Source organism: Triticum urartu, chromosome 7 (genome assembly GCF_003073215.2).
Source record: "Triticum urartu cultivar G1812 chromosome 7, Tu2.1, whole genome shotgun sequence".
In the NCBI taxonomy this organism is placed as follows: Eukaryota; Viridiplantae; Streptophyta; class Magnoliopsida; order Poales; family Poaceae; genus Triticum; species Triticum urartu.
Genome location: NC_053028.1, coordinates 718,242,188 through 718,254,209, shown reverse-complemented (window position 1 = coordinate 718,254,209; position 12,022 = coordinate 718,242,188). Strand labels below are relative to the sequence as shown.

Sequence of the window (12,022 nt, the reverse complement as noted above, 5' to 3'; positions counted from 1 at the left end):
TGGTGCATTAACTTCCACATCGTTTCTTATTTCTTGACATAAATAAAAGAATCAACTAATAAAAAATGTAAGACATGTATGCTTTCAGTTGCTTGAGACTACCAAACATGACATACAGTGGTCAGTCCATTGTATGTAATGCTATTAATTAGCAAATAAACACTAAGTTATCTCGTTTTTTCCTCCGCCTTGGTCGCGATGCACAACCTTAGATGACCTATACACCTAGACGGAGGGAGTACATTGGATCTATCGTTCTTCGTGCTTGTGCACTTGGTTTTCACAGATACACAACTAAACATAAAGATACACTTTCTAACAAGAAGAGACCAAATGCACGTCAGTGGCAACAGTCAATGCCACAAAATTTGATGGTTGCTATCCATCCTACCCCAAATAAATAAATAAAGATAATCTAACAATAACTCTTCTTTTTTACTTGTACATGTGAAACATTATGATATTCTCTAAGGTAAAACAAAAAACACAACAAAACATTATGTAACAATCTAAAATAAAACAAAGACAAACTTAGACAAAGCTAGTAAAAGTGACATGAATAATCTCCAGATGACAATGGACGACACGTCGGAGGTGGCAATACCAAAGTGTTCGTCGTGTGTACAAGGAACTAACATGGTTGTAATGAAACAATAAATCAATGAAAGAAAAATATTTGGGAGAGAAAGGAGCTATAACAATCTTACAGTAATTTACATGGAGAAAAGATTGTCACAAATCAAAACAGCCTTGTACTTCGTCGGTGGTTTAATGGTTGACCATGCTGCACTTCTTCCTGATCTCACCTTGGCTTCCGGTGAGCGGGTTAGCGTTGTCCATCTTGATCATCGAGGCGGCGAAGTTGGCGAAGAACTCGTCCTTAAAGGCGCCGGTAGCATGGTGCTGGACGTAGGCGCGGGTGAAGGGGTCGGTGAGGAGGGCGTTGTCGGAGTGGAATAGGCCCCTCCTCTTGCTCACTAACTTGAAGTAGTCGGTGTCGAAGGTCTTAAAGCTGCCAGGGTCCATGTCCACAAGGGTGGTGTTTTCATTTAGGCTGGCACACTTGCTCTTGAGCCGCATCATGTACTGCGGCTCCAGCGTGGGGTCGATGTCGCCGGGCTTCTCCATGCTGGTGAAGTTGTAGAGTCGGTCGGAGAAGGAGAAGCTCCAGCGATCCATTTATGGACTGGTGCAAGCCTCTCGGAGTTGGAATAAACGCTTTGATAGTGTGATCAAAGCATATGGTTTTATACAGACTTTTGGAGAAGCCTGTATTCACAAGAAAGTGAGTGGGAGCTCTGTAGCATTTCTAATATTATATGTGGATGACACATTGTTGATTAGAAATAATATAGAATTTTTGGATAGCATAAAGCGATACCCGAATAAGAGTTTTTCCATGAAAGACCTCGGTGAAGCTGCTTACATATTGGGCATCAAGATCTATAGAGATAGATCAATATGCTTAATTGGACTTTCACAAAGCACATACCTTGATAAAGTTTTGAAGAAGTTCAAAATGGACCCGTCAAAAGGAATCCAGATTTCACAAGAGAACCAAGCACATCAAGAGACGCTTCAATTCCATCTTTCATCAAGTGTCGGAGGGATACATAGAGATTTGCAAGATACATACGGATCTGAATGTTGCAGACCCGTTGACTAAGCCTCTTCCACGAGCAAAACATGATCAACACCAAAGCTCCATGGGTGTTAGAATCATACTATGTAATCTAGATTATTGACACTAGTGCAAGTGGGAGGCTGAAGGAAATATGCCCTAGAGGCAATAATAAAGTTATTATTTATTTCCTTATTTCATGATAAATTTTTATTATTCATGCTAGAATTGTATTAACTGGAAACTTAGTAAATATGTGAATACATAGACAAAACATATTGTCCCTAGTATGCCTCTACTTGACTAGCTCATTAATCAAAGATGTTATGATTTTGAATTTTCACATCTATTCTTTCCTTCCCTTTTTCATTATTTTCTTTTCTTTTTTTTTTCTTTCTAGTTTTTTTTTTATCTTTTTCTTTATTTTTTTTTTATTTCTTATCTCTTTCTATTTTTTTTTCCAATTTTTTTTCTATTTTTTATTTTTTCTCATTTTCTTTATCTTTTTTTTATTCTATTTTTTTCTTCTTTTATTCTTTTCTCTTTTTTCTTTTTTTATATACTTTTTCTGTTTCTATCTTCTTCTTTTTTCTTTTTTTCTTCCATTTTTCATCTTTTTATTTTTCATATTTACTCTTTTTATTTTTTTTCTTCTTTTTCTTTTATTTCTTTTTTTTTATTTTTTTTTTATTTCTTTTTTTTTTTTTCTCTTTTTTTTTTTTTTTTTTTTTCTTTTTTTTTTTTTTTTTTTTTTTTTTTTATTTTTTTTTTTTTTTTTTTTTTTTTTTTTTTTTTTTTTTTTTTTTTTTTTTTTTTTTCTTTTTGTTTTTTTTTTTTTTTTTTTTTTTTTTTTTTTTTTTTTTTTATCGATATTCTTTTTTATTTTCTTTTTTCCATTTTTAGGCCAAAAAAAAGAAACTCAATAACAAAACCTCCAAATATGAGGGAGGCCGGTCCGAGGAGGAGAGGGGAACCGGTTCTGGAGGTTAGTGGGTTGGGAGAGGAAGAGGAGGGAAGGAAGAGGTGGAGGCGCCATGGATGTAGCATCTGTTCGTGTTCCTGTGAACATGAACGAGGAGGAAGAAGAAGCGTGCGCGTATGGGCCTTAGTGGAAGAAATTGGCCCAAAGGAAAAAGGCAAGGAAAGAAAAAAAATACAAAAACAAGGTGGGCTGTACTGCTGTTATCTCGCGCCTGTCCGAGATTTTGAGAGCTGGGTCAAGCTAGATAGTTTAGGAATTAGGATTGAAATATAATTACGTACATAAGTACGTGCACAAAAAGTTACTTAGAACAAATAATAAAAATGTTTACATTAGTGCCAACATTATTTAGAGTCCAAGAAAATTAGTCTCCGAATTTAAGAAAATTAAATTTGTTCACAAACTACCCTTCACACTTTATGGACATAATTGAAATAATCAAAAATTCAGTTTAGAGTTCTGCAAATTCGCGAAATGATAATTATGCAGTACTAAATATTTCCAAATATATTTTGGAGAAGTCACATTATCTCCTCTCATTAAATTTGTTGGAAATATTTAAATGGCATTAAAATTTCAAATGAGATTCAATTTCTAATGGAACTCCAAAATTCAAGGAACTTCAAATGATTTTTTTATCCACCACATTTGAGAAAGTCATTTTATTCTCACTCCATTTTTATTTGCGGTTTTAAAATATTTTGTAGGTGTCTAAAAAAAAGCAATTGGGTGAAATATTTGAAACAAGAATCAAAAGGTTTTATTTTCCCATGAAAATCATAGCAATTCACTCAATAATATTTTATTATTAACATTCCAAAATTTGGAAAATTTTGGGATGTTACAAGTGGCATCTGGAAACACTTGACGTGCAACATATTGGTGGGGCACTTCTCCTTCTGGAACGCTCGAAAGAGGGACTTGAAACCTTGGTCCCTTTGCGAAGCCTACAGAAAGCAGACGACGCTTGTGGGGTTGGAGAGGGCTGGGCCTCGAAGTCTTCTTCCTCCTGAGGGCGATCCGCCCATGACTCATCTTGTGCCATTGGCGTCAGAGGACGACCAATACTGAGGAGTTCGCTTGTTTCAAGCGGAGGAAGGGCTGCATCATCTTGTACATTGTCTTGATGACCAATGTCTTCAGCAGCTGTGGGGTCGGCCGCTGGAATATCTTCAGCTTCAGGAGCCTCTGTGGGAGCAGGCTCATGAACTGTCAGTCGTCTTTCTGCATTGGGGTGAATGACAGAAAGGAGTTCAACCATCAAGGGCTCTGTGGGAGCAGCCCTAGATTTCTTGGTCTTGCGCTTCTTTTTGCTGGGGGCAGTAGGAGAGGCTTCAGAGCTCTTCCTTTTTCTGGCTTCAGCCTCTGCAGTTCTTGTCTTCTTTAGCTCTGAAGCTGTTGACCGGCTCTTTGGCTTCGAGCCAGTCGTTGCAGTGGGGAAGACAATTTGAACCGCTTCTTGCCGAGGTGCCTCTGGTTCATTCACAGCAGGCTCCTTTTTCTTCTTTGCGGCCATCTTGGGGTCGATGCCAGGACGCCCAAGTGCCTTGCGCTTTTCAGCCTCGTTGTAGGCTTGAACACATTTTTCTGCCAAAGACTTCATCCTTTCATGTGAGCCCTGAGCTTCAGCACGCTTCTTCAGAAAGTTTTCTTTGAGCTCATGCAGCATGATTTTCTGCTTCTTGAACTGAGCTTTTTCGTGATCAATTTTCTGCTTCAGCTCAACAATGCGCTGAGCAATGGCCAGTTCTGAAGCAATTGCGCCTTGGAAGGCGACACTGAGGCCAACCGGCAGCTGCAGATCATTGAAGCTTATGTCTGGTGAGTTAAACCATTCATCGATGAAGCTGTGGATGATGGCGACATCAAAGAGAGGCAGATTGTTGAAAATTTCAGCTTCTTCTTTGCTTTTGATAAGCTGCTCTAGAGCGTCATCTCCCAGATCTTCATCGCTTGATAGATCAATGGCTTCGCTGCGCAGAATGGCAGGAGCAGTGAGCTCTTTGCCTGTTTGTTGCTGGGGCTCCTTTTCCTTCAGGGACTTGGAGACGCGGAATACGTCTTCAGACTGCACACTGACTTCAGGAGGTGCGGTTTTCAATAGCTTTGCCCTTGAGATTTTTGAGGCAGGGGCCGGCTTTGAAGCTTTTGGTTTCTTTGTCTGCTTTGGCTTCGGCACAGCAGGAGCTTCATCAGAATCTGAGTCAGCTGGAGGGTCATTCACAGCAGTCCCTTGGACTAAGATGTGGGTGATCAGGCCCTCAAGATTGGCAAACGGACCGATGATATTGGGTTCCGCGTCGCGTGTGCCATCTGCCCTTGGTGCGGAGGGACCAGGGTTGAAGTCTAACCCAAATTTCTTCTTATTCAGTGTCGCTGACTGTTGGCCAAACTGAAAGTTGCGCTTGAAGAGATTGTCGTCACGGCACCAGAGGAGTGACGACGGATGCGCATCATCAGGCTGTGGTCCTCGGACCATGCATGGGTAGAAGCCCTGAGCAATGGCTTCATCTCTGGTCTTGGGTATGAGGTTCTTGTATAAGATGTCCCCCCATGGCTTCTTGATGGCATTCTTTTCAGCATACTCCTGAGTGACGAAGCGGTATTTGAACCACTGTTCTGCCCAATAGCGTCGAATCCATTGGATTTGGGTCTTGCGCTGCCCATAGCTCTCTTCTGGATCTGTTTTGTACATTTCTGCCAAGTCTTCAGGCAGATCTTTGGAAGTTCCCTCACGTCTCTGTCTGCCCCCTTCCTTGCTGCTGCTTCTAAAGCCATAAACTTTAACTTGAAAGGCTTCAAAACTTTCAAAGGCTTCAAAGGCTTTCTTTTTCTGGAACAACAGGAACTGACTTCAAGAGAGTTTATGTGATGCTGTAGGAATTCTGCAAATGAATGCAGACTATGAGAACCGAAGGATTCTCCCACGGACATGTACCTGTGACAGCATTAAGGTGCGAGGGAAGGGGAAGAGGTCATATGCATTCTCAGAAGGTTTTGAAGATTAATCAGTTTAGAAGACATTGACCTCAACGTGCGAAGACATTCACTCATAGATAAGAAGTTGGTTCCAGATTTGTACGAACCCACAGATCAGTACAAGTGAGGAATCTAACTACTTTATGAAGCACAAGTGAATATACTAGGCATGTCATGAGATGCAGCGAGAGATCTAACTAGTGTGAAGAGAAACTTCTTATGGTAGAAAGTGACAGAACCATGAGATCAAAGGGGCTGTAAAAAGAAGTTTTATTTACCACACTGGAACTGCTAGACGGAAGGGAGTTGATGCCGAGCAGTTCAGTCCTCCGTGCCCTAACTTGGCGACGGAAAACACCTACGGCGACGGCGGAGAGGACGATGTCCGCGGTCGGTGTGAGGACGGCGTTGGAGAGGTTGTGGCAGCGAAGCGCTTCGTCTCCGGCGTCGTCGAGTGCTAGCGGTGGCGCTAGGGTTCGTGTGAGGGTGGAAGAAGGAGATAATGACCGCGGTAAGTGTGAATTTATAGGTTCAGGGGCGGCACTGTGCTATTACACAGGTGCCCCTGGCGGTTCACATTTGAGGAACGCGTGGCCAGTTAGCGGAAGTTTGGGGTTTGTTCCACGTCCCACGCACGCCTAAATTGTCGGGCGGTCGTTCCTGCTTCTCCGGATTTTATGTGGAGGAATGAGCATTAAAAACGGACTTTATGGTTGTCTCTATATCTTCAGCTGACAAGGACACAGTGAAGACATTCGACAGTTTCAATAGAATGCATATGACTTGGAGAGATAGAATTTGAGATAGAAAGCATAGAGAGATTAGGGTCTGATCACATTCACTTAGTTCAAAAGATTCAACCAAGAAGACATAGCTATAAGTGAATGCTGTAGAGGACAGAACACTAGTATGTATATATCTATATAATCAATGTAGTGAAGATAATCATGAAGACATGTTGAGTTCGAAGCCAAACCAAACGTGAAGATATTGCAAGGTAACGCCATGAGTGAAACACTTCAAAATGGAACGTTTGGTGGTGGCGTTACCCACCGTATAGGAAGTATTTAGACCCAGACACGGCGCACAATTATCATGGCGCTCCGAAGTCAAATTCCACATTAATGTATTCACACTTAGAGTGTATGTCTTCATTAATTGAAGATATACTTTACTTTGTGTGTTGCACATCTAAGTCATCAATATGCATAAGTGTTAGGATGTGTGCCTGATCACAGGACATTTGAGGATTCCAAGATATTTAGCTCACACAGTAATTTGCAAAACCTCTTCTCATCCAAGGGCTTGGTGAAGATATCTGCCAATTGCTCTTCAGTGTTGACGTGTATGATATCAATGTCTTCCTTCACAACATGATCTCTGAGAAAGTGATGACGAATTTCAATGTGCTTTGTGTTCGAGTGCTGAACTGGGTTGTTGGCAATCTTGATGGCGCTTTTGTTGTCGCAGTATAGTGGCACTTGCTTCAGATGAATACCATAGTCCTTGAGTGTTTGCTTCATCCACAGAAGCTGAGCGCGGCAAGATCCAGCAGCAATGTATTCAGATTCAGCAGTGGAAAGAGATACACAGTTCTGCTTCTTTGAAGACCAACATACAAGTGATCGTCCCAGAAAGTGACATGTGCCTGATGTAGACTTGCGATCAACCTTGTCACCAGCATAATCAGCATCCGAAAATCCAACCAAATCAAACTCTGAGCCCTTTGGATACCATAATCCTAGAGTTGGGGTGTGAGCCAAATATGTAAGAATTCGCTTCACAGCTAAGTGATGCGACTCCTTTGGTGCCGCTTGAAATCGAGCACACATGCAAACACTAAGCATAATATCTGGCCTAGATGCACATAAATAAAGCAAAGACCCAATCATGGAGCGGTATACCTTTTGATCGAACTCTTTACCATTGTCGTCAGGACCTAGATGATGTTTGGCTGGCATTGGTGTTGTGAAGCCTTTGCAGTCTTGCATACCGAACTTCTTCAGGCAATCTTTGAGATACTTCTCTTGAGATATGAAGATGCCATTGCGCTGTTGTCGTATTTGAAGACCAAGGAAAAATTTCAGCTCCCCCATCATGGACATCTGATATTGCTCTTGCATCATATATCCAAACTCTTCACTGTACTTCTGATTGGTGCAGCCGAAGATAATGTCATCCACATATATTTGGCACACAAACAGTTCACCATCATATGTGTTCGTGAAAAGAGTGGGATCCAGGGAACCAGGTATGAAGCCTTTGCTCTTCAGGAAGTACTTGAGTGTGTCATACCAGGCCCTAGGGGCTTGTTTGAGGCCATACAGTGCCTTGTTGAGCTTGTATACCATGTCAGGATGTTTTGGATTTTCAAAGCCAGGCGGTTGTGCAACATACACTTCTTCTTCAATCTTGCCATTGAGAAAGGCACTTTTCACATCCATTTGATATAGAAGTATGTTATGATGATTTGCATAGGCCAGCAGTATGCGTATGGCTTCAAGCCTAGCCACAGGAGCAAATGTTTCATCGAAGTCAATGCCCTCCACTTGAGTATATCCTTGAGCAACGAGACGAGCTTTATTTCTGACAACTTGACCATGCTCATCTTGTTTGTTGCGATATATCCATTTAGTGCCTATAATGTTGTGCTTTCGTGGATCAGGACGCTTAACCAGTTCCCATACATTATTCAGCTCAAACTGTTGAAGCTCTTCTTGCATAGCTTGAATCCATTCAGATTCCATGAAGGCTTCTTCAACTTTCTTGGGTTCTGATATTGATATGAATGCAAAGTGCCCACAGAAATTTGCTAGCTGAGTTGCCCTTGAACGAGTGAGTGGAGCAGGTGCATTGATGCTGTCAATTATTCTGTCAATCTGCACTTCATTGGCAACACGAGGATGTATAGGGCGAAGACTTTGCTCTTGCTGATCTGTGTTGTTGTTGGGAGGAATGTCTTCAGGTTGAGCAATGTCTTCATGTTGATCAGGTGCTAAGATGATAAGTTCTTCTTCAGGATGAGCTTAAGAAGGTATAATCTCTCCAGTTCCCATAAGCTTGATTGATTCACTAGCTGGAACTTCATCTAGAACATTTGACAGTTGCTCTCTTTGTGAACCATTTGTCTCATCAAACGGCACATCCACTGTTTCAACCACTTTGTAATGGAAGAGATTGAAGACTCTGTAGGAGTGTGAATCCTTTCCATATCCAAGCATAAAGCCCTCATGTGCTTTTGGTGCAAACTTTGAGGTGTGGTGTGGGTCCTTGATCCAGCACCTTGCTCCAAATACTCTGAAGTAACTGACATTTGGCTTCTTACCAGTTAGGAGTTCATAAGATGTCTTGTTCAGAAGCTTGTGAAGATAAACACGATTGATTGTATGGCATGCAGTATCAATGGCTTCAGTCCAGAATTTTCTTGGAGTCTTGTATTCATCTAGCATTGTTCTGGCCATCTCAATGAGTGTTCTGTTCTTGCGTTCGACAACGCCATTCTGCAGTGGCGTGTACGGAGCTGAGAATTCATGTGTGATGCCCAAGGTATCAAGATATGTATCAAGGCCAGTGTTCTTGAATTCAGTGCCATTGTCACTTCTGATGTGCTTTATTTTGGCGCCAAAATTGTTCATAGCTCGATTGGCGAAGCGTCTGAAGACATCCTGCACTTCATTTTTGTAAAGGATTATGTGCACCCAAGTATATCTAGAGTAATCATCAACAATGACGAAGCCATAGAGGCAAGCAGTAGTAGTAAAAGTTGAGTAGTGAGTGGGACCGAAAAGATCCATGTGGAGCAGTTCGAAGGGTTGTGTAGTAGTCATGATTGTCTTCGAAGGATGTTTTGCCCTTGTCATCTTCCCTGCTTCACAGGCACCGCATAAGTGATCTTTCTTGAACTTGACGCCCTCGATTCCTATGACATGCTTCTTCTTCGCAAGGGTGTGGAGGTTCCTCATGCCAGCATGCCCAAGCCTCCGATGCCAAAGCCAGCATTCTGAAGCTTTTGCAAGAAGACATACTGCAAGTTGTGGTCCTGCTGAGAAATCTACCACATACAAATAATCTTTTCGATACCCTTCAAACACTAGAGACTTGTCAGATTCCATTAGTACTAGGCAACGATATTTTCCAAACATTACAATCATGTTTAAATCGCAAAGCATTGAGACAGACATTAAGTTGAAGCCAAGGGATTCAACAAGCATGACTTTATCCATGTGTTGATCCTTTGAGATTGCAACTCTACCTAGACCCAATACCTTACTTTTACCAGCGTCAGCAAATGTGATGTGGCTCTTGTCGGATGGACGTAAGGTTGAGTCCATAAGAAGGCTTCTTTTGCCAGTCATGTGATTTGTACACCCACTGTCAATAATCCATTCTGAAGACTTTGAAGTTGCTGGTGTCGTACCCTACAGTGCAGTTAGGGGGATAGGCTTCACGAAGAGAATTGTGAAGCAAAAACATTTGACGAACCAGTGGGTTATGAAAACTTAGATCCAGATTAGGACTAATAGGGAGAGTAGCATGCGATTCAGGAACGAGGTACATAATGATGCCATTCGGGCATTTTATCTTGCACCCTACAAAATTTTTGAGGTCCCCAGCAATGGCATCAGAAGATTTTGTTTTTCTGCTGGAGACCTTTCCCTGCAAAAGAGAGTTAAGCTTTCTTAACCACCCACATCTTCAAGGGTGGCTTAGAAGCAATAAGTCTAAGTGCAGCATCTGAGAATTTTGGCTTTGAAGCCTTAGCAAACAGTCTAGCAGGTGGACAATAATACTCATAGGAATAAGCAGAATAATTTTTGGTCATATGAACATGACGATTCGAAGAACCGCTCTCATATTCATATGCCTGAGTATGGTTTCCCTGCAAAACATTTGCGTTAGTGTGACTCAGGTGAGTCCTCTGTTTGTATGAAGCCATTGGACCGTATGAAGTCTTTGGTCTGAGGTTTGTCTTCTTCAAGTGAGGTGTCATGAAGACATTCACAGGAAGATTTTCCAGACACCTTTTTGGAACCCAGATCTTCTTCATAGGCGGTCCATTCCTGCAGTTAGTACCAATGTACCTGGAAAACACTTCACCATTCTGATTCTTAAACAGTTTATAGTTTGCATCAAAGGATTCATCAATGATAATGGGGTTAGCACAAGTGAAGCCAGATAAATTGGATGGATCTGCTAAAAGTTCCTTTGCAGCAACCCATGTGGTTTTGGGGTACTGCTCAGGTTTCCAGTAAGAGCCATCTGCATTTATTTTCCTCACGAACCCAACACCCTCTTTCCTAGGGTTTCGGTTCAGAATCTGCTTCTTGAGGACATCACATAATGTCTGATGTCCTTTAAGGCTTTTGTACATCCCTGTTTCAAGCAATGTCTTCAACCTAGCATTCTCATCAGCAATAGCGGTGGTATCCTCAGCAGAGGGGTTAGTTACCACATCAACAGTTGAAGATATTGAAACAGCAGTAGCAGTGGAACATTCAGCAATAGAAGTAGCATTATCACGCTCAATGCATTTAAGACATGGTGGTTGAAATCCTTCCTGAGCGGGACTGATCTGTTCGGCGCGAAGTGACTCGTTTTCCTTTTGAAGATCTTCATGAGCCGCTCTCAATTTTTCAAGTTCTTGCTTCCTTTGAAGATAATCATAGGAAAGCTTTTCATGAGTTGTTGAGAGAGTATCAAGACGATCTTCAAGTTCCTGATACTTAACGTGAAGGTTTTTTATGTCTTCAATTAAGGATTCGGATCGAGTCATTTCAGCACCCAACAGATCATCGCTTTTGTCTAACAGTTTTTGAATATGTTCCATAGCTTTCTGTTGTTCAGATGCAATTTTAGCAAGTGTTTTGTAGCTGGGTTTTGAATCACAGTCAGAGTCATCGTCACTAGACGTTTGATAGCGAGTAGTGCGTGTGTTTACCTTGGCACCGCGTGCCATGAAGCAGTAGGTAGGAGTGGAGTCGTCCTTGTTATTTGCGTCGGTGTCGGTGATGCAGTCATTGTCTTCAGTGTTGAAGATGGACTTGGCGACGTATGCTGTAGCCAGACTCGCAATGCCAGAATCAGACTCCTCCTCAGACTCCACCTCTGCCTCCTCAGATGCGGACTCCTCCTCTGAATCCATCTCCTTGCCAACAAACGCACGTGCCTTGCAGATGAGCTCTTCTTGTGTGTTGAAGACTTTGAAGAAGACTTGGAAGAAGACTTTGAGTATTTCTTCTTCTTCTTCTTGTCGTTAGAATCATATTCCTTGCTCTTCTTCTTCCTTCTGTTCTCATTGTCCCATTGTGGACACTCAGAGATGAAGTGTCCAGTTTTCTTGCACTTGTGACATGTTTTCTTCTTATAGTCATGAGCAGAAGATTCATCATTCCTTGAGCTTGATCGTGAAGATTTTCTGAAGCCTTTCTTCTTGGTGAATT

General features: G+C 41.7%; 1 protein-coding gene across 1 annotated transcript; it reads right to left on the bottom strand.

Moving 5' to 3' along the window:
• Positions 1-745: 745 nt before the first annotated feature.
• Positions 746-1,179, bottom strand: LOC125519657 (peroxidase 1-like). Its single transcript, XM_048684387.1, has one exon. The coding sequence runs from the start codon at positions 1,177-1,179 to the stop codon at positions 769-771; it is 411 nt and encodes a 136-aa protein (XP_048540344.1). The 3' UTR covers positions 746-768.
• Positions 1,180-12,022: the final 10,843 nt, after the last annotated feature.